Source organism: Polistes canadensis, unplaced genomic scaffold, assembly GCF_001313835.1.
Source record: "Polistes canadensis isolate GaletaPanama2010 unplaced genomic scaffold, ASM131383v1 scaffold_74, whole genome shotgun sequence".
NCBI classification, from domain to species: Eukaryota; Metazoa; Arthropoda; class Insecta; order Hymenoptera; family Vespidae; genus Polistes; species Polistes canadensis.
This window is the reverse complement of record NW_014569621.1, coordinates 283,595-307,161: the sequence shown is the minus strand read 5'-3', so window position 1 is coordinate 307,161 and position 23,567 is coordinate 283,595. Positions and strand designations below refer to the sequence as shown.

The window sequence follows — 23,567 nt, the reverse complement described above, 5'->3', positions numbered from 1 at the left end:
GGACCGAACCCCCGATCTCTCGATCGCGTTCAAGGCGGCCGCGTTAAATTTAACGAGGGGAGACCCTCGTACGATACATTAGACTCGTGCGCGAATCTGGACGCTTTTCTAACTCCCTTTGATAAATTCTACTTTTCATTCCAACTAAAAAGAGAGAAAGAGAGAGATACGATTCGTAGATAAAAAGAGAGAGAAAAAGATATCCCAATTATTTTTCTACATATATTTGTGTCAATAAGATTTTCTTAAATAATTTTCAATAATATATTTCATTTTGGAAAATTCAATTTCTTTCATTTAAATTATAAAAAAAGAGTGTACGAGAGAGAGAGAGAGAGAGAGAAACTTGACGAAACTTGATGACAATACATAAAGTTGGGGTTGAGAACATTTTTTAAATAATTTCTAAAAGATATAACAACGTGTGTGTGTGTGTTGAGAAAAAAGAACTTGTATACGTTGAGAGATATAACGGCGTATGAGTAAGCGATAAGCCTTTTCAATAAAAATAATAGAGAAAAGGTCTGAAGTGGAGTTTCACGTTAAATTGCCTTTTCTTTTTTAAAGCGTCTAAATTCATCCCCCTTTTTTTCCACTCACCCGCGCGCTCCTTGGATAGTGCGTAAGGTTTTTACGAAGGGGAGAGAAACCCCAGGTCTGTAACATTAGCCTCGATATAGTTCGTTCCTTCTCCCTTTTCCCTTTTTTTCTTTTTTTCTTTTTTTTTTCTTTCCCCAACGTCACTCGTTCATCCTCGAAAATAAACAGAATCGAACCCTTTCCTACAAATTCAAATAGTCACCTCTCTCTTTCTTTCATTTTAAATTATTTCCTAGTCAGTCGTACAACTATATTGTTCGATTTACGAAAAGATTTTAGGTAGTTCCCGTTCTCTATATATTCATAGAGAAAAATAGAACTCTCGCCACGGATCGGTGATCCGCTGTCAAAACAAGAAATTCGATTCCGGTGATCGAGAACCAAGCAGATTTTTCATTCAACGAATTTTCCAGGGTACTAGGCTTCTAGTCATACGATCGCGATCTATCAGAGCTTTGGGTGCATCGACCGGAATATATCCGGATTGAAGAAAGAAGAAGAAGGGTCGATGTTACCTATTACCAACCACCCTTTTTTTAATGTCTAATCAAAACGAATATAAGCCAATTTTTTATGATCTACTGCATTCAGGAAATATATTTTGACAAATATTCTAATTACATTTTATAAAAACGAGTAGTTTTCTCAAAAGAACAAACAAGTAATTATAAAAATTATGAAAGAACATTGAAATTTATTCTTTTTTTTTTCTTAGAAACGCCAAGAAAATTTCATTTTTCGCATGTGAAAAATTACGATACGATTTAAAATTGAATCTCTGTTTCTCTCTTGTAGAGATTTTGTATATAATCCTACTTCTCTCTCTCTTTCTCTTCTTATTCTCTATTTTCCTATACTCCTTCTCTTCTACCTTTCATTTTCCTCTCGACTCGTAGGGAGCTCGTTAACGGAAATTTACGACAAACTGGCACCCACCGATCGTCCAACGTTGTCCGGGTTTCGTAGACCTTTTCTCTCTTTCTCTCGCTAACGCAAATCTTTGCACGAGAGACCAAGATAGAGAAAGAGAGAGAGAGAGAGAAAGAGAGAGACAAACGATCACGTCCAATACATTGCTACACGAGAACGCGTATTTCAAAGATTTACAAAGTCTTATAACGCCCAATGATTTACGAGATCGCGTATCCGATAACTTTTGAATATTCTTCGAAGGGATGGTTATACAAGTGTTAGCTTAACAAGGCAGTTAGACGAGCGGTTAACGAGCGAGAAGCATTATTATTAAGCTCTCCTACTTCTCTATTTTATAATAAACGACGATTTCCAATCATTTTTTATCTTTTTTTTATTTATTATTTACGTACAATATCCGATCGTCGTTTCGACCAATTGTGCGTTAGTTATTATTCTCAGATATTGCTACTCGATTTTCTATTCACCTTTTAATATCTATAAATGTGTGATATATGTATGTAGGAATGAACATTTGGGAAATAATAATCGGTATTTATGTTTCCTCGAAACCATTTTATCTCTAATCTAACGTGACTGCTACTCCTTTATCTTTCTGTTTTTCTCTTTTTCGGTTCTTTCTCTTACAATTAGTTTTAACTTGACAGCAAAAATAGAGAAGACTAAACGTTTTATGGAACAACGTCAACTTTACGATCTAACACGATTGACCATACTAATTATTCAAAATTATGTGTATACGTATAAGGTGTCACAGTTTTCTTTTCCCACCCCAGAAAATTGTTGTCATCATATTTTATAAATAAAAATCGAGATAAAATGTGTTCGACCATTGTGACCACCTTAAAATGTTTCGTAGAAAAAAGTTGGAATAAAATTGCGTGATGATACCTTGGTAGACAGATGTTTCGTCGAGCCGTAGGTTAATTTTGCATGAATTATTCGTATTTTCCTTACGAACAAAACTGCGTGAAATCCTGTATATAATTTACACACACACACGCAGACGCACACGCCAAACAAAGAGAGAGGTTTTGTACAATTAATCAAAACATATTTTTCACGATATTAATTAGAAATAATAAAAAGTGAAATAATTCGAATAAATTTGTATACTAACTAACTAAGCTTTATTTTTTTAGCGATAAAAGGTGTATCATAGATGAGTCATTCGCGTTAAATATATATATCATAATAGAACACAGAAGAGAAACGTAGTTGTTTGTCCATTTCTATTATCGTTTTCAGATGCGAATCTCGTTTTGTCTTGTCGTAATTGCAAACGGAATTCGTCGCGTTACGTTTCCAGCAAAAAAGTGTAAGCACGAGGAACGCGTTCGCTAAGAATCTCGATCCCTACCCCTACCYCCCCCCCCCCGTTATTTCAGCTCTCTCTCTCTCTCTTTCTCTTAAATTCTCTTTTCTTCCCTCTCTCGGATCGTCTTCGTAGTCGTTCGATCGGCTATTTTTCAACACAGCCATTGGCAGCTTGGTCGATTTCGAAAGACCGCGGGGTCGCGAGCAACGTGCCGACGTCGACGGCTAATTAAATTTAGAATATTTTTTAAATTTCTCCAATTCCGTTGGCATGATTTGGCATGCGACGCCATAGTTTCTCGTGAAAAACGTACCTCTCCCTTTTTCCTCTGACAGGAACGTATCGTTGTTCTTACTATTACTATTTTGTATATATCCCCTCATTATTATTTCTACTCATACGTCATATTTTATAATTTTTTGCAAATTATTCTAAACGATATTCTACATGAATGAATTAATTCGAGTCGGAGGATTATTTATAAATGAAATTACAGGAATTCGTTATACACGAACGTATGTATAATCGTATTTGCGTTGAAAAATTTATGCATATCATTTGCGTATATAAATCAATATCAAAATAATTGTATCGTATCGTAACTTTTTCTTTTTTTTTATATATCTTTTACAGTTAGAACAAAATTATATAAGAAAATATCGTCTACTTATTGTTCTTTAAAGGGGAGGGGTGTATCGATGCATCGAAAATCTCGTAGTTGTATATTAACGTTATAATACATTAGCGTAGTTTATCAATAGTAATCAAAAAACAAAAAAAAGGTGAAAACAATTGGACATTTAATAGATCTCCGATATACACGAACACAAACACATAACACACTCTTGGAAGAGTAGTCTTCATAGGCACGGCCCTGACCCTCCCTTCTACTGCTATAGTCGGCCGTTTTAGTTTAGGCTAACATAAGCGCTAAAACAATCGGCGCTTCGTGGTCTTGGTCTCGGTCCTTCCCGTTGCAAGAAGTTCAGTGCAATGCTCGTTCTTGGCTTCTTCCTTTTTCTCGCTTTTCGCGAAGCGCGAAATAACGGAGGGCCGAACGAGAAGAGGGTTAAAAGTGTGCGAGTAAGAGAAAGAAAGAGAGGGTGATGGAGAGGGAGAGGGAGAGGGAGAGGGAGAGGGAGAGGGAAAGAGGTAACTCGAATTACCAAAGAGCATCGTGCCGCGTGGCCAAAGAACCACCACGGGCTTTAAGCGACTTATGGCGAACGAAAACGTTGAGACGAGGGATAAAGGGAGGTAGAAAGGTCGATTTATTAACGACACGACGAAGAGGAGTGGCTCTTGCGGTTTTCTCAGTCGCTCAAGAAAATTGGACTGCCCGATGAGAGTTTAAAACGCCGCAAAAAAGGAGAGAGAAGGAAATAAAACGAGAAAGAATGAGAATATTTATTACGCTTAGACTGACCCTTATATATACATATACAATATATATATATATATGAAAAAGAAAGAAAGAAAGTATGGAAAGAAATAGGGATAAAGGAATCAAAGATCTTGTTCAGATAGGAAAAATACATTTCGACGATAAAAATAATAATCGGGTAATATTATTCATTTGAAAATTTACATATTTTTCCAAACGTGTTATTTTTCGTCTAACACTCTGTCTCGCTTCACGAATATATATATATATATTATAATATCTCGCAAAAATTCATCTTTCTTTTCTTTTTATTTTGTATTTTTGTTTCTTTTATTGTAAGTAATTTCTCAGGCGAGATTTAACGCGCGGAGGAGGTATCAATTCGATCGTACATATATAATTCAAAGACAATTTCATACGTTCGTATAGTTAATTAGCACGTACGCGAATTTGTCGGTCGCGTGTTCTTCGTTAGGTTCGCGTGTTTCTAACTAACAACCAAACGAAAACCGTACGGTACTCTCTCTCTCTTTCTTTCTTTCTTTCTTATTATATATTTTTTCTCCATTACAATGAGTAACTCTGTACGTAAGTCGTGTGGTAAACATATTTTTGTGGAGAATAAAGAAGAAGAAGAAGCGTCGCGAACGCGAAAACACGAAAGTTGTGGTGCAATACGGAACGAAGGAAACGTTCCCGACACTTCTTCACTCTATTTTCTTATTATACTTATTTCTCTTTTAGAGAGAGAGAGAGAGAAAGAAGAGAGACTGTCGGAGGTCGTTCTCTTTTTCGTTCCGCGAGACGGTCCACGCTTACTCTCTCTCCCGTTTTCTCCTCCCTTTCTCGTCGTTTCGTGATTATATTCTCGAAATAGTCAACCGGATGCCGTACGACCGGGTGCGGCCCGCCGCGGATATTCCGTATATTTCTGGCAGCTTTTTTAACTAACATAAGAAAAAGAAGAATACGAGGAAAGAAGGGATCTCTACGTATCCATCTACTCATACTCATACTCACTCACACACACACACACACATGTACGTACAGTTCTATACGTGTGAAAGAACGTCATTTTTTTAATTCCTCTCTCCTCCCACCCCTACCAACCCCTCCACCCTTTTCCATTTTCTTTATTCTAATTCATCATTGTTTAAATCTTCTTAAATCTTTCGTTCTTTTATTCTTCTGATAATTTCGCGTTTATCCTTAGAAACGAGATTCCTCTTATCGAAAGAGAGAGAGAGAGAGAGAGAGAGAGAGAGAGAAGTCTCGTAACTCGATCGATCGATCGATCCCGAGAGACACACACACCGTGTAATTTTCTCCACTACGGAGTCCACTTTCCAACTCATTGCCGATGATTAAGAGTCATTCCTCGCTAATGTCTTTATATCCAATCGCATCGTAAATTGTCTGCCACTCTTAGCAATGATTTTATACAAGCTATTGCAAAAAGGTGAGACAAAACAAAAACTAACGATGAAAATAAATAAGTATTATCGTAATAGTTCAACTTTAAAAAATCGACACGATATTTATGATGAAATTATATTCGAATTCTTTTCTAAATTAACAATTTTATTATATCGAGGGTGAGTTAAAAAATAAACAGGTGGTGACTATTAATGAAATAATCTTTCATTCAAATTACCTTTTTTTAATTTCTATCCATAATTTGAATAATTGTTGTCTCCTTTTGGTACTTTTTCTATTCAGAGATTTACTATGATCCATTTTTCGTTTTACGATCTATTGAAATGCGTACGATCCCATTCGATATAGTTCGATATCATCACGAGGACGTAAGTAGTATTCTTGGCGGGCGAAAAATCGCGAAATGTCGGCCAGGAAAAAACTGGGACGTAGAGAGCAAATGTGATTGATAGAAGAGGGAAAGAGGGGTAGAAGAGTGGGAGGGTGTCGATCGAGCAACGATGAATTCCTGAGTTTCGAGGACGGTATGCGATTGGCAATAGTTGTTTCCCGATAGAAACCAATCGGGGCCAATCGCGTAGCCAACTCGAAACTACACGCCGTTTCGCAATTCCCTTTTTCGAAGGTGCCACTTTTATTGCCAGATATTTTAACCGTTGTCATTTGTACGCTACTACATAAGTGTGTATATCTTCTTTCTCTCTTTCTCTCTAAGTTCATCCAAAATATGAATGCACTCGCGTATGTGTAACGTTGCTGAAAGGCACTAGCATTTTATTTTAATATAATGCAACGAGAATAAATCAATCTCCACATTTGCGAATTTCCATTTTTCATTCATCTTTGCGCTAATGATTCTTCTAATTAATTTATTCGGACCGTTTATTTCGAAAATGGTTTGCGAATTCATTTGCAGCCCGTAAATATGCATTATTGTAATTAAATTCGTCTAAAAAAATTCATATAATCAAATTACATTTCGATACATTAATAGTAACATTGCTAGACTGTAAATATATTGATTGTTTTTTTTTTACACGATCTCATTAGCCAAATTTCTGTATTAATAAATTTTTATCCCCCGTAAATAAATAAATAAATAAATAAACAAAAATTTAGATAAGATATCTCCTCGCTAATGTAAGATAAAAATGATTTCATTCGCGACGAAGTATCTCTACCTCGGTTAGAAACCGGATAAGCAAGAGTTGAAACGAACGTGATCCTTTGGCGACAAAAAAGGGCGAGAACGATCGAGATTCGAGATTTCTCTTTCTCTCTCTCTCTCTCTCTCTCTTTTTCTTTCTCTTTCTCTTTGTTTCTTTCTTTGTTTCTCTTTCTCATCGTTGCTCTATTAATTAGCTCACGGGCGGCAGCTTGCTCGCTCTCCGTTAATTTAGCTGGAACGGGGCTGGCTTTCGGATTTATTTTTCGTACGTCTCCCGTCGCAGACCGACGAATCTTTTCTCTTCTCGAGGATCTTGCTCTATTAATTAGCCGGGATCCTTTTTTCTCCGCGGTCTAACCTCGCGAGAGAGGATCCGTCGATGCACGATGGAAAGGACCAGACGGGAAGACGATCGAAAGAAAAAGATACGCATCCTTCGGATTCCGGAATTCGGGAGTAGGTTGGATAAGGAACGACGATAAAGACGTAAAAATCCTTTTCTTCGATAAATAAATACTTTTTTTAATTCTTTTTTTTCCTTCTTCTTCTTTTACGCCGCTTCTGTTTTTTATTTCCTACTTTTTTTTTAATTAATACTCATCGCAGTTTGTTGTTGATAAATTTCTAATATTTCTAAGAAGAAAGAATTGAATTGATTTTAAACGATAAACAAAAATATAATTATCAATTTAATATCGCGTTAACAAATTTATTTAATTATTTCAATTAGAACAATTATCCTGCTCTAGATTTATTTTATTTCTAACTGTTATAAATGAACGATGATTCGTCAATTAATTTACACATAAGTCGACGATTTAATTTCTATTAAAAAAAATAAACGCACAAAATAATGTTTCTTTACAATTTCTTTTTACAATTCTAATCAACGTCGAAAAAGGATTTTAATTATTCGATCGAGAGTTATCTTAAAAAAAAAAAGGGGAACGAAAAATTTGCTTCGTTTTATCGTTTTAAATAAATACGTGTTGTTATCGAGGATCGATAAGAAATCTAACGATCGATAAAAAGGAAAACGAACGAACGTTATATAGAATGAGTAAGAAATAAAGAAATAAAGAGAGAGAGAGAATGAAACAACGCGGGCGCGTTCGAAAGAGCGATTTGTCAAACGCTTTAACAGCTGCCCTAACGCCGACAGCATTATGGCACGAGTTGCTTGCTTGCTTGTTCGTTCGTTCGTTCCTTCGTTCGTTCGTAGGTTCGTAGGTTCGTTTGTACGTTCGCTCAACTCGCTCGTATAACCGCGGAACGTATTATCGATTTTCATGAAGTAACGCGGTCCGCCATGTTTGTCCAGCCGCGTGGAAAGTGCCTAATCCGAAACCCTTCGAACACTTTTATTCGCCGTAAACTGCATAAAACGTTCAATCGATATTTAACCACGCTGCCCTTTATTCTCAGCAACGACCGAAAGAACCGAATCGCCCCGTCCCGTCCCCGTTCCCATCCCGCCCCTTCAACCCCCATCATGTTCTTCCTACTTTAACTACTTTTATACTGTACGTAGTCGAACGATGAAATATGGATTTTCTTTTTTTTTTTTTCTACTTGTTACACTACCAACTACAATATAATATACCCATTATTTCTTTTTTTGTAAAGATATTTCAATGGACTAGACACAAATTTCGAATCTGTAAAAATAGTACACATACTTTTCTTCCATGCCATTACATTTAATTATATTTGATCCTTCCAATCATTTTTACAATGGATTTCTGGAGAATGATTTATTGAAAATTAATCGCAATCATTTTTTTATTATATTATATTATATTTCTTATTGTTTTCTCTACTAAAAAAATATGAAAATATTTCTAACAAGATTGATCTCGTATTTTTATGCAGAAAATAAATTGCACGATAAGAAAAAGGAAAACTATAATAAAATATAACTTGCATTGCTTTTGATTCAGGTAAAAGAAGAAAAAAGTATAAGAACCTTTTTTAGTTCCAATAATAAAAATAATTTTTCTATATCTTATAGTATAAACTATACGTCGAATCGAAATTTGAGACAGTCGAGAACGAAAAATGTTCCGAACGGAACGGATTGTACAAAAATCTTGTCTACTGGCACGACCACCCGTGTAATCCACGCGCAATTCTGGCCCGGAAAGAGCGGCATTTTGCGCGCGTTTCCGCTTTTTATTAAGAAGAGAAGGGCGACGGTGGTGGTGGTAGTGGTGATGGTGGTAGTCCAAATGGTGGACTAAGGGCAGGGGGTTTAAGAGGGGAGTAGGAGGGGAGTAGGAGGGGAGTAAGAGGGGGTCAACTGTTTACGGAAAAATGCCTTTCTTTTGCACGTGCGATAGCCATCGCGAACCCGCGCGTCTTTCGATGGCGAAGAAAGGTACAGGTAGAGAGAGAAATATAGAAAGAAGAAAAAGGATAGACGGACACACGCGCATATATGCGTACGTGTTTGTGAAGAAAGAGAGAGGGGGAGAGAAACTTGAGAGGGAGAAGAGCGAAAAATTAGGGACGGCATTCCGTTTGTGTACCGATGCATTTCGACTGACTGCTGCTGCCCGTCCGCGGCCGATCCTTTTAATGCGATCGCGATTCCGCGAGCGGTAAGAAATTAATAAAAAGTCGTGGAACGATAAATTAGACCGGCGAGACGAGACGGCGCGAGAAGAGAGAGAGAGAGAGAGAGAGTGAAAGAGAGGGGAAAGGCGGCGCCTATGCCTCTCAGCTCGGTTCAATTCAACTCGACTCAACTCAACTCAACTCAACTCAACTCAACTCGGCTTGGCATGGGTTGGCTTGGTTTGCCTTGGATTGGCTTGGCCTGGCCTGGCTTGGCTTCGGCTTCGGCTTGGCTTGGCTGGCTTGGCCTGGCTTGGCTTGGTGGCTTGACTTGGCTTTAGACTCGGTTTCGTTCGGTTAGGTTCGGCCGCTCGGGGCGATAATAAATTTCGAATATAAATAATGAAATTTCGAATCGGTCGGCCCCCGGGCCGATCCGCGTTTTTATTACGAGGCGCGGTCTTCCAGTCCAACAACGATGGCGCCACCGAATAACTCCCAAACCTCCCCGATCGACACACATTTTCGTATTCGATTCGTTATTATTATTATTATTCGCATTGTCCTTCCATCTTCGATCGTTGCACCCCCTCCCCATTCGATCGGAAATCTTTAAGACGAATTTATTCAATCGTTATTAGATAATCGTATGATTTTTTACGATCCATTGCTAATACATTTAATATTAGGATAAGAAAGTCCTGTAAAAAATATATATATATTGTATTTATCGAAAAATATAAAAGGATTGATTTTAGTATAAGAAATCAGCAAAAATAATATAATGGAATCATGAGTTCTGAAATCAAAATCGTCTTAAAACAGAATACTGTCTGTATATTGTATCTATTTTTTTATTAGAATTCCCAATTATTTCTCTACGAACATTTTCTCATACCTTTCTAATATTACCAAGCGTCTTTTTATCGTCTTTATGGAATCAATAAGTACACAATTTTTATCTTTTATGTTTACGAACGAGTCGCCCATCCATTTTACTAACCATGTCCCCCATCCCCATCGTTGCATGACTTTAGAGATCTAAAGTCGTTGTACATTAAAAAAATGGCTAATAATTATCATGAATTTTTATTTGAAATAATTTTCTAAATTGTTATCTCTCTCTCTCTTTCTCTCTCATTCTCTTGAAACTATATCTAAATGGAAGTAACAAACAAAAGCATCATAGTCCGAATTGGTCCGGCCTGATTTCTCGCGATCTTCTTTCTCTCTTCGTCTCTTTAAATTCGAATAATCGAATCCAATTTAGAAAGGTTTTTACGATAAGAGCAGAAGACGAGGAGAAGGGTCCGGGGCAAATGGTCGAATCACCGTTCTTGATTGGCACCATAGAGAAATAAAGATAGATAGGAAGAGAGAGAGAGAGAGAGAGAGAGAGAGAGTGAGAGAGAGAAAGATAAAGAAATAAAGAAAGAAAGCAAGCAAGCAAGAGAAAGAAAAATAAGAGTAGTAGAATATCAAGATAAACGAGAGATATACACGCATACATATATCGTTTGCACGCGTGGAAAGCTTCCATCTGCTTCTTCGCAATACCGCGATATGCTTTTAATCGAAGAAACCTCCAAGGAGAGAGAGAGACCTTTATTTTCGATACTCCGATATCGATAAGACGAAGTGCCGGTGTAAGTGCAATTCGGTTGCTCGATAAATCGTGAAAGAACCTATCCAACTGTGTCTTCTTTTGGAATAAACAAAAAGTATACAACAAATAAGAAAGAAAGAGATAGAATAAGTAAGAGTAAGACGACAGTAAGAGAAATAAAGAAATAAAGATAGAAAGAGAGAGAAAGGAAAAGCATCGGTGGAGTTCGTACCCTCTGGTATTCACCGTTCTGGCATGTATATGTTCTTCGCCAATGGTAATACGACGTAGAGAGAAACGAGAGGAGAAGTAAGCTCCTTCCTTCAAGGCCCCCGAGGGGCCTTTGAGTGCCCCTCGTGCCTCCCACTATACGCTGAGAACCCGTGCACCAGTTATTTATTGTAGCTCCCGTTTATGCTTTATTTGTTATTTGCCTGCTCGGCCGCTCGCGCCCCAACTACTATGACTATAACTACGACTATACAACGACGATGATTTTACACTAACATACGTAAATATAATACATGCATAAATACATATACGTATTTCTATACACATTTACATATATATATATATATATATATAAATATATGTAAGTACGTACCACTACCGGCTGTATCCATACTAAGGGCTACTCTCTGTCTGTTTCTCTTTCAGATGCTGCGACCGATGCTTTTCTTATCTTACCTCGTACACGGAACGAGTACATCGTGAACGTGCGTACAACGTAACTCGATTCGCATAATTAAACGCATATACCGAGAAGTTAAGATATGCAGATAGACTTCTTATCTTGTTAGAAGCATGATAGGAAAAAAAAAGAATAAATTCGATAAGATGTTTTTAGTTTTCTCTCTTTCTCTCTCAACCTATCTATCTATCTCTCTCTCTCTCTCTTTTCCCTTTCTCTCTTCGTCGGTCCACCTTTCTCGAGAAATACGAGACAGGAAAATATATCGACCGGTATATATCAACGAATGATCGATAATTGAGATCAGTAAGAATCCATCTTATTTCTCACAAATGTGGTCTACATTAATTCTATAACAAGACACTTTGGTGTATTAGTAAATGGAAAGAAAATCGAGGGAATCGTGCTCGTTATCGATATTTTCTTTAAGTTATATATATATATATATATTCGCTTTATTATCGGTGGTAATAAAGCGAAGTTTAATAAAAGCATTCTACGTACGATGAAATATCCGTCGCGGTTGGCTTTCGTATTAATCAAACGCCCACAGTTATTCTCTCTATATCTCTCTTCACCCTTTCTTATTTTCTCTGTTTCTTTTTCCTCGGTCATTCTATCGTTAATTAAATTGTATTTAAGTCGAATTAATGGTCGACGTTCTGTCGTCGTTCCTCCTCTGCGATCGTCATTCCTCTTTGGAGAAACGAATGTACGACAGGTGCACGAATGTGCACTGTCTTGGATACTTGGATGCATACGTACGTACGTGTGTGTCTCTGTATGTATACACATGTACAAATTCGAACATACGTAAAAGATAATTGTCGTGGAGCATAAATTCACGGATCATCGGATCAGTTCTTAGTTTCTCGTCTGAAAATCAAATCTATCGAAGAAGAACTATCCTCCTTGGCTGGTTGGCTGGTTGGTTGGCTGGCTGGCTGGTCGTTTGGTCGGTCAGTCAGCCGACCGAGAAGAAAGAGTTTCAGAGAGGGTAGCGAAGAGGGGGTGCCGATGAGAAGGAGGAGGACGAGGAGGATGGGGGTTGGGTGACAGGACCGAAGACACTACGAGAAAGAGAGAATAATGCGTTAAAGCAGCAACCAGCAACTACTCTAATTGGCCACTTTGTCCATTTATTCGATTTATTTAAATTATGGGACAATTGACAGTAGGCATTCTATTTTTTAAATCTCCCCGGCCAACCGGCTGATTGGGCGAGATTGGCGTGAGACACTGGCCCCACAGATTCCCCAGTTGTGGGCTTAATCAGCTTTGATTGCTGGTCTCTCTCTCTCACTCTCTCTCTCTCTCTCTCTCTCTCTCTCTTTCTATCTCTATCTCTTTTGCACGCGAACGACCGACCAAACGCTCTCTCTCTCTCTCTCTCTTTTCTCTCCTCTTTTTCTCTTTCATAGTAGAGCGCGACGCGCAACGCACATTTTACTTTATTCCGTTTCAGCGTGTATCCCACCACGAGTTTAATATCATCCGGACGAACGTTGATTGGCCGATCCGAAATTGTGGGAATGTGTCTCTGGTAGGAGAAAGAGATCGAACGAGGCCGCCCACTACACCACTTCTTCTCTTCTTCCTCTTCTTCTTCATCTTCTTCTTCTTCTTCTTCTTCTTATTTATTATTTTTCCTTGCAACTGCAACCGCTGCCACCGCCACCGCCACCGCCACGTTCTCGATTATCATAATTTCCGTCAGGAATCCTTCATTGGCTTTCCCATTCGATGAAAAATCACTTTTCCCTCTTCTTCTCTTTTCGTAATCTAAACGACAACGATTACGTAATCCGTGAAAGAGAGACGCGAGTAGACTCCTCGTTCACCAGAAGGGTGAACGAGGGAGAGACGCATGATGTATAATTAATTTACATTTTGCCGAGTCATAGCATTTCTATTTTCTCGAAACGAGCCAACACGTAAGTATACGGAGTTTCTCTTTCTCATTGATTATTGAAAGAGAAGTGATTGTTTCTTTTTTTGTGTTTTTTTTTTTTTTTTATTTTTCTATTCATTTTCACATCCTTTCTCTATTTCGAAGCGAAAGAAGGAAAGATAAAGATGGATATAGACGTAAAGAGTAAGTGAGAGGGAGAGAGAGAGAAAAGATGAAAAGAGAATATCCAACCCCCTTGAGCCCCCTTCCCCCCGTGAGACCCACCATCGTACTCATCCTATTTCCTTGATAATTCCCATAATGCTGTGGGCGGATATTCCAATAAAGGGGGAAGAGCCCTCGATCACAAAACGCTGAAAGCGCGGGACGACAACTAGAATCGGTCAGGTTGGTGGTAACCACGATTTACGGGGTTTTTACATACACCGGCCGAATCGCGGTGAACGCGAGATAGCTGAGCCTAAGCTAAGCTAAGCTAAACTAAGCTAAACTAAACTAAAAGCTAAGCTAGAAAGGTTCAAGCTCGCAAACACACAAGGAAGTCCACAGACCACACACTCTCTGTGGTCTATGATCATCGGTAGTAGGACAATGATAACTAACTCTCTATAACTATATACATGTACATACACATGCACACGCACGCAAGCGCATAGTAGACGACCTCGTGGGAAAACGATAATTAGCTAAGAGAGGGAGAACGCATGCGGGATCATTGTACTCGAAGATGAAAACGATGAAAGTTCGAAAGTTCAAAGATATCCTCCCTCCTTCCTTTTCTTTTTTTTTTTCTTTCTTTTTTTTTATTAACTTCTTACCATTATAAATATATTTCATATATGCATTTATACATAGAATTTCATATGCTACTCGCTTGTTAGTTGCAAATTTTCTTTATATATATATATGCATATACTTATTACTTATGTTTATAAATAAATATATATATATAGGTATATGTATATATTTATAAATAAATAAATAAGTGCATCCACATGCCAACGACCTTCGGTGTCTCATCCGGTGAATTTGATTTTTGTTCTCTTTCTTTTGTTTTATTTTATAATTTTTTTTTCTTTTTGTTATTTCATCGTTCCTCTCTCCTTTCCCCCTTTTTCATTCGTAGGGTCGCCGAACGCGCGGGGACTCGATTTGAATCTAATTACGATCACGGTAATTCCATAAGGAGAAGGAAATATTAACTCACCGGAAACCTTCGGGTCAGCTGTCTCCACTCCCATTGCCGCAAGTCTCGCTATTGGTGCTGGTACCTAAAAAGAAAAAAAAAAAAAGAAAAATAAATGCATTTATGATATTTAATATATGTTTAATATTTGCGTATTTGTTTATGCAGATTGTGCATCGTTTAAAAATATTTATTGCATGTTTAAATGGAAAGAAAGAGAAGGAGAAAGAGTGTAAAACACAGCGTTCAGGGTCGCAAACGCATTGTACGTACCTTGATCGAGGTAAGGAAAGTAGTGGTGGTGGTAGTGGTGATGGTGGTGGTGGGGAAGAAGGGGGAAAGATGCAGGGAACGGCTAACCCACGAACCGCGACGAAATTGATCCTCTTTTATGGATCTTTCGATTTGCGGTCTTACATAAATCCTTTCGTAAATTAACGAACGAGACGGAGTAAGGAAAAGGCGTTTGACAGTACCGAAATGCGATACGGTGTTGTATGGGATATACCATGAGTAGTACTACCTCCGACTTCAGATCGTTTCTAGTTTCCCGACAAAAATAATAACACATAGTAAGATCCTTACATGTATTTATACGTGCCGATAATTATAATAGCGAGCTAACGTATGCGAGTATAACAATTGCAAAAATTTATTTGATAATATTCACGTTGTCATTTTGTAATAAGTATAATAATAAACAAAACAAGCGCAATATTATTTATTAAATCTATCGTAACAAATCATTTTAGGTACAGATATATTTTTGATTTAAAAAATCATTTAACTTGAAATCGAAATTCATGCAGGAAATGAAACGATTATGGTGATTATTCTTAGTTACATTTTAAAGGCACTCGACCCATCCATTTACCAACGAGGGGAGAAGTTTCCGCTTTCTTGAAATTTTAGGGCAAAAAGAATGAAGAAGTAATTTCCAAGATCACCGACCCTGTCACGTTTGCTTGCTAAGGCGTAAAGTATTCGAACGACTTCCGGCGTAGATGTAAAAATTCGATTAACATAAATACGTGCGAAAGAATAACATCGATATTTGAAAACTTTCTCACAATAATGCGTCGTCCCTTTTTAAAAGAATGTCCACGAGTATCGTTTCAAATTAATTCATCGAACGCACACACACACAAGTTCTATAGTTTTCGAAAAAAACTACAAGTACAAATACACCAGTATATTCTGTGATACCTAAAATGTGTTCCTAGGAGAAGATCTTAATACGAAAGAAAAATATAATCGAGCATGAAGCCTTATCGAGTTACAAATTATACGAATCCTGTACGATTTCTGAAGCCCTAGTTTAAGAACCGAACGAACGAATGGCGCCATGTGTGTAGTATTTGTGAAACGATTGCAACATCATCGTCTGCATCTATCTGCATCATCCTACTCACTTCGTTGTTTCAAAATGAAACGAAACATTTGACGCGTTGCCGTTAAAGTTAGTGTTCATTAAGATTGAGCAAAATCAATTTTTCTATTTTTTTTTCAATCGAATGCGATAAAAAAAATTGTATGGAATTCTTCGTTGGAATAAAACGAAATTGAAAATGTTCATGCGATACATAGACATACACTCCACAAACATACATAAGACTTGTGACCAAACGATCCGTTCCTTAATCGAACATTTATATTCAGCGTTCATAATTATCGGCCTTCGGAGACCCAATATTACAGAGTTGCATCGTATCACGCATGACAATGTTATATCGGCTCAGTTCGTAGTAATGCGTTTGGAATTTCTCGTTTCGCGTTTAGCTATTATTACAAATGTATCCAGGTAAAGAAAAAAAACGAAACACAAAAAAAAAAAGAAAAAGAAAAAGAAATAAAAGGAAGGGTTAGAGGGCAAAAGCAATGAGACGAGACGTTAAGCGAATTTGCGAGGCAATTAGAGGAAGCACGTTTCTGGCATCGATTTGCAGCAGCAGCAGCAGCAGCAGCGGCAGCGGCAGCAGAGGCAAGAGGACTATGAAACAAAAGTTGCATGTGGCACGAGGCGGATCTTACTACCTATCGAGCCAACACAACACGTCGAAGAGACGTTTCGAAACCCAGTCGTCATCGTCATAAATGCTCTCGAAGAAATCAACGGAGTAAAGAGAATCGGAAATTTATAGTATAGGAAACACCATGTAAAAGCATGGTTCATGCAAGGTGGTCATATGTATGGAACACATGGATAAAAAGGGAGAGGAGGTGGCGAGCGGGTTGGGGGAGGGGAGGAGGAGGAGGGAAAAAGAGATAGAGATAGAGTCCCCTCTCGTTTCGTAGATAGAGGTGGGAAGGAGGTAGAGAAAGGAGTGAGGAAGGGAATAAGTGAATGAGAGAGAAAGAGAGAAAGAAGAAGAGGCCAAGGAGATGGGGCGAAGGGGCAGAAAGGATGGGAGGGGAGAAGCGGAGAGTATAGAGGTATATGAGAAAACAATAGAGGCTGATTTGCAAACAATAGAATAACGTTAAGAGTCGAGTATTATACGCCGTTGTTACTTCTTGTGCCATAACGCCGGAGAGCATATGCCCATTAATATTCAAAGGCGAAAATAATGTAAACGACACGACAAAAATCGGGGGAATAATTTCAATTCTCCCCGTATGGGATTCCATAGCATGCGATCCCATGCGAGAGAAAAAGAAAGAGAATGAGAATGAGAATGAGAGAATAAGAGAGAGAGAGAGAGAGAGAGAAAGAGAGGGGAGGGACCATGTTTCGCGTATCATCCTTCTTCTCTTCTTCTTTCTCTCGTCCTTGTGTGTTTCTAGCGAAGGAACGAAGGAACAAACGAAACAAACGTTCCTACGCGAAATTACTTTTTCCAACTCGACGATGCACGCTTGCTTGCTTGCTTGCTTTGCTTTGCTTTGCTTTGCTTTGCTTTGGTTGGTTGCTTGCTTGCTTTTACTTGCTCGCTCTGATATACATAATTGCCGTATAGAAGAAGATAGAAAAAAAAAAAAGTACAGTCGATGGTTCTGGTTAGTGTCTAGAATTTGATCGCGAGAATGATTAAAAACGTGGGTGGATGCGAAAAAGGTGAGCAAGCGAAAGAATAATGTGGTATCGATAAATACAAAGAAAGAGAGAGAGAGAGGCAGGAGGGAGAGGGGGAGAGAGAGAGAGAGAGAGAGAGAGAAGGGATCTTATTTTATAATACATTCAAACAGAATTTAACTACCAGTTGTTAATTTTTTTCTATTTCTTATGAACGATTAAATTCTACGAACAATAGAATAGAAACAATTTAGAAAAATGTCATTTCGAACGAATCGAACGATGTTACCTTCTTCTTATTTTACGCCACTCAAGATTACGACTTCTTCTCGATCCCGATCGAGATTTACGAATCGATATATTGTTAAACGATCGAATATTTTTAATCTTGGTAAATAGTGAACATGAATAATGTAATACAAGTATAATCGAGTTTCCGAGTAACCTATGATTTTTCTATATTTCTGCAATCAATTTACAGAGAGAGAGATAGAGAGAGAGAGAAAATGAAAAAGAGAAAGAATGAAAGAAAGAAATTTATAGATCTAGATTTGTAGAAGGTTTTCATTGCAAACGTGATATCCCCTGCTGTTCCGATTACGCGACAGAACGTCGCGACTTATTCGTTGTTCACGATTCTACGAAGTACTGAATTATTCGAGCGGTTTGGTTAATGTATAACTCTCGTCAGAATGTGAGAGTTTACGATGTCACGTAGGCTCCTCCATCGTTTCATCCTTGTCCATCGTAGTCGTCCGTAGTATATCCGTCATTTGCCTCATCGAAAATCTGACGATGAGTCAAACTACTATTGTTCTATCATCTATGATCCCGTGAGATTATCGAACAATTTTTTTTCTCTTTTTCCCCAACCAGCCTCCTTAAAATCATAAGATCAGGAAACGTTAATTATTCCTTGTTTTTCTATATTTTTTTTTATATAAATCATTCTCATCTACGTCGCTATATAATCTTCTATTTGTTATTTCTGTAAAATCAATTACGATATTTCTTTTTTACCTCCCATTTGATCGCATATCTTTCATCTTTTTCACACTAATTGTAAAAAACATTCGATCCTACGATACAAAACTTTGCTATTTCTATTTCTCTCTCTCTTTTATTCTTACTTACTTATTTTTTTACTGTTATTTTGGTAAAAAGAAAAGATATTAAAATAAAAAGAAACGAACGGACACGCAAAGTTTGACCATAAAAGTTCGTTCACGCGATAATCCTGCAGCAATATAATATTTCGTGATACGTAATAAGTATGAATTATATTTTTCGACGAAAATCACCCATTCGCATTAGATGTAACACGGCAAACTAACGTTAGGAAATTGATGCTATTGTTCTTGGATTTGATTCAACTTCCGTCGCGAGACTTTTGTTGTATTTCTTCGAGAGAAAAGCAGATATATTCTACACATCGAAAATAATCGATCTTTGTTCCATCAAGTTAATTCGAACGAATAAACACATCGGCGAATAGAAAATCGTGTTGGTTAATTCTAAAGAAATATAACATACGCTTTTAATTATTATTAATAATTTAGATATTTAGGAGATGATCTATCTATCTCGATTTTAAACTTAACGATCGATCACGAAAGTTTGCACGCGGGAATCCGCGAACGAACTCCCAGTTCTTGGACACGATTCAATCTTTTGTAATCGGTGATACGGGCCTCTCTTTCTCTTTTTATTTCTCTCTCTCTCTCTCTTTTTCTATCTTTTTTTTTCTCTCTCTCTCTCTCTCTTTCTCTTTCTTTCTTACTGTCTGTCTTACTGACACGAGAAACAATCGTGCTAAATTCTTCGTTCGTGTATTTTTACTGCACGCAGGGCCGAGAAAACTTTTCCACTCTCTGCTCCTACCTTCGCGAGCTTTCCTTGACACGAGAAGATATTTGTGACTAATATGTCGATCGAGAAACAACAATAATAATAATAATAATAATAGTCTTACAATTACGTCTATTATTTTTCTTACAGACACACAGATATCTTTACACATATATGTGCGTGTATTCTTGTCGAATTTTTAATCGATTTCAAAGGCACACGATTGCAATCTAATAATAAAATTTCAAACAAATGAATCATCGATCGTTACTCACTCTCGTATCCTTCGTTTCTTCCCTTCGTACGTTCTGAAACAGCACGCTTCCCATTTGAACTTGAAGATTTTGTTGCAACAATTGCGCCAATTGTGGATTTTGCGACAGGATTGCCGGATTTTGTTGCAACAATTGTGCCAATGCAGGATTTTGTACGAGGATTTGACTCAATGGTGAATTCGTTATCGGATTGATCGATTGTTGTTGTTGATCCTGTTGCTGTTGTTGATCTTGCTGTGGTTGTTGTTGTTGCTGCTGTTGTTGTTGTGGCTGTTGTTGCTGCTGTTGTTGTTGTTGTTGTTGCTGTTGTTGCTGCTGATGCAGTTGGTGCGTTTGCTGCTGTTGCAAACTCGGAGAACTCGCGTTTGATGTTTGACAGGATTGGGAAAAATTGCCACCAGGTAGATTTTGTCTCGGTGGACTTTGAGGTGTGTGCGGTGGTGTCGGTGGACTTCCTGGTGCCATCGAAGATGCGTCTTTCTCTTCTTTCACTCTCACCTTTCCTGTGACACACGAATGATTCATATATTTCGTTAGTATTTACACATTATTTGGAAAAATTATGAAAATAATTTTAAAATAATAAAAAGAATATGATTTCAATATGAAAACTCGATGTCAAATAAATAAATATTGATAAATAAAAGGAAAATAATTGATGGACTCTATGGACTCTATTTGAAATTAAAATTCAATTAAAATTCAATCGTTGTTAGTTGCATATGTTGAATATGATTAAAAAATAAGTATCCTTTCGCGTTCTCAAATACATATGACTTTAACTGTCCTTTTATTAAATCTCACGGCTTCGATCTCGACCATGAAAGTCTCGCCAATCCCCAAACTTTGTCAGACTCCTGACAAGACTGACTACTCTTACCAAGTTTTTCCATATTTTTGGAAAGAATCGAGTGGTGGGGGGGGATCAGCTTCCGATTGGCTGAAGAAAATTCGTCCGGTTATTACGTCGGACGAATGAAAAGGTGTTGAGAGAGAATCCAAACTCCCTTAAAGGAAGGGGAAAGAAATCGTGGTTGGTAAAAAAAACAAGGAGTGGGAAAGAAAATAAGAAAAAGAATTATCGACGTAAAAAGAGGAAGATTGGTGGTAGTAGGAATCTAAAAGGGAAATCTTGTTGTTGTTTTTTTTTTCTTCTTTCTCTTCCTCTACCCCGTTTGCCCTTTGCAAGAGAACTTGGAGATCGTGAAATTGAGACGTTCGGATTTTAAAAGTCCCGTAATCGACTGCCAGCGAGCAGGTACATCTGCTCCGTTTCGATCCCGTTTTTTTTTTTCTTCTCTTTTGGGGTGAAATCGGCCCCGAAGAAGCTACGGTAGTGCGGTGAAAAAAAAACAGAAAAAAAGGAAACAAGAATAACATAAGAATTAGAAAAGAAAATGAAAAAAATAAGAGAGAAGAGGTGTCGAAAGTCGATCGATCGATGGATCGATCATTTTTTCTTAACACTATGATTCGAGATAGACGTGTGGACATAGCGGAAATAAAAAAATATAACGATTGCCGTTCATTGTACGCGAAAAGTTTCGAACTAATGTGAGAAAGTAAGAATATATATAAGCACCTAGAAAGAAACATATATGTATATATATATATATATATATATATATATATATGTAATAAGTATACGTATATATGTATAATAAAAATACTAGCAGCATATACGCGCGCATCAACGAACTATCGTGTAATACGACGAAGGAGGAGGAAGAAGAATCCGTTCGTCTCTCGGATTACAAGAAACTCGGATTACAGAAGGAACCAACCGGTTCTCTTCTCAGTTCTTCTCAGTTCTCGATCATGCGGAGGGTTAAAACTACGACTGCTGGGATATATAGAGAAAGAAGAGTGAGAAAAAGAAAGAAAAATAGAAAGAGAGAGAGAGAGAGAGAAAGAGAGAGGGAACGAGTGGTGAGCAGGGGGTTGTTTTTAATAACCCTCCGGGATGGTCGACTGATTTCAGGTAGATATATCGCGGTTTATTCGCGCACAAGACGCAAACCAAGGCCCATGAGAACGTCAAACTCCAACGAGAGAAGATCCCGAAGGTGTATTTTACCTGGGCCTTCTTTCAGCCTCTGGCAGGTCGGCTCCGCGGGTGCGGAATGAGAAAATAAGAAGGAAGGAAGGAAAGGAAAGGAAAGGAGGAAAGAAGGAAAGAAGGAAGGAAAGAAAATAAAGCGAGATAGAAAGAGATTTGAAATTGGGAAAGGGCTTAAAAGGTTCCCTCCTTTTTTCGCGAAGGTCTTTTAAAAAAGAGAGGACCCTAGGTAATAGCATCGAGAGGAAAGGGGAGACTAGTATAGATCGATGACGTCTATCGAAATTACGCAACAACCCCCTTTAAAAAGGCTGCAGCTTCTTTCCTTTTTCTCTCTCTCTCTCTCTCTCTCTTTTTTTATTTTTATACCCGAGCATTCTCGAAAAATGCATTCCCCCTTTCTTTATCTCTTTGCCACATTCGTCCATCATTCTAGAAGACGCCTCGGAACGATGAAAAATGATCGTCCGTCGTCATTTTCGAGTCTTCTTTGGAAGGTGAAAAGATAAAAAGGTTGGTATTATGTGTGTAGAAAGAGAGAGAGAGAGAGAGGAAGAGAAGTGCACATTGTGGGAAAAGCCTTAGCTTCTAAATCTCGATTCCTATATCACCTGTACTTTTACAAAATTCTTCTATCAATTAATATTACTTTATATAATACTATTTGTAGTTTTGCGAATATACCTTCGATGAAAGATTTAAATCCCATTTGGTATAAAACACGTTTAAAGGATATCAAGAGACTGGTGGTGTATGATATTTGAATAATGCAGACGGTGACTTCATTTAAAGGTAACATTCCATGGTTGAAGGAATGTCAGAAGACAAGAACCGAGATTACACGAGTTGAAACAATTTTATGCAGAACCTGGTTGAAGAAGGAGTAGGCGCTACGATGCAACGATGAAAGAAAAGAGAAATATGAGAGACAGAGAAAAAGAGAAAGAGAAAAATAAAGAAATAGAGAGAGAGAGAGAGAGAAAGAGTATCAAATGGATTCTCATCGTTGGCAGAGAAATTCCTCAAGAATCGCATGCATATACGCGTTACGGTGCATCCTTACGGCCGGATCCTTAAATCGAGTCGATTTTTAAGGTCCGCTCCGAAGAAGGTCCTGCGCCGCGGGGATCCTGTGTTTCTCTTCCTCTCGAAACGTTCTCCCTTTCATCTTTGCTCCACATCGTCTTGCATCTCGCCAAGCCGGAGTAGTCGTGGCCGATTGATAAAAATCAAAGGCCCAGAGAATGTAACGAAAAAAATAGGGATAACCCACGAAAGGGGTACCAAAGGGAAAAAGTCATGGAGGAGGGAGGGAAGAGAGGATGATAAAGGGAGGAGGAAAATAATCGACCGACCCACCCACCCTTCCTTTCTTCCTTTCTTTCTTTCTTTCTTTCTTTCTTTCTTTCTATTTTTCTTCGTGTATTCTCTACTTCGAATATAAATTTACTCTCGCTCGGTTAAACTCGCGTACAAAACACGCGTATCATATTTTTACGTTGAATTTCTCCATCGCAACAACGAAATATTCCACTTTGCTAAATAAGGAATAGAACAAAAAGAAGAAGAAGAAGAAGAAGT

At 37.9% G+C, this 23,567-nt stretch overlaps 1 protein-coding gene across 3 annotated transcripts in view; it reads right to left on the bottom strand.

Annotated features, from left to right (window-relative positions):
• The window catches only part of LOC106786430, an 87,818-nt gene that overhangs the window by 14,186 nt on the left and 50,065 nt on the right, over positions 1–23,567 (bottom strand). For all 3 annotated transcript variants that reach the window (XM_014747812.1, XM_014747814.1, XM_014747813.1), the window contains 2 exons: positions 19,928–20,430; positions 14,813–14,876 (listed from right to left, as the gene is read on the bottom strand). In XM_014747812.1, the coding sequence (XP_014603298.1) occupies positions 14,813–14,876; positions 19,928–20,430 (567 nt within the window). The remainder of the gene's footprint in view (positions 1–14,812; positions 14,877–19,927; positions 20,431–23,567) is intronic.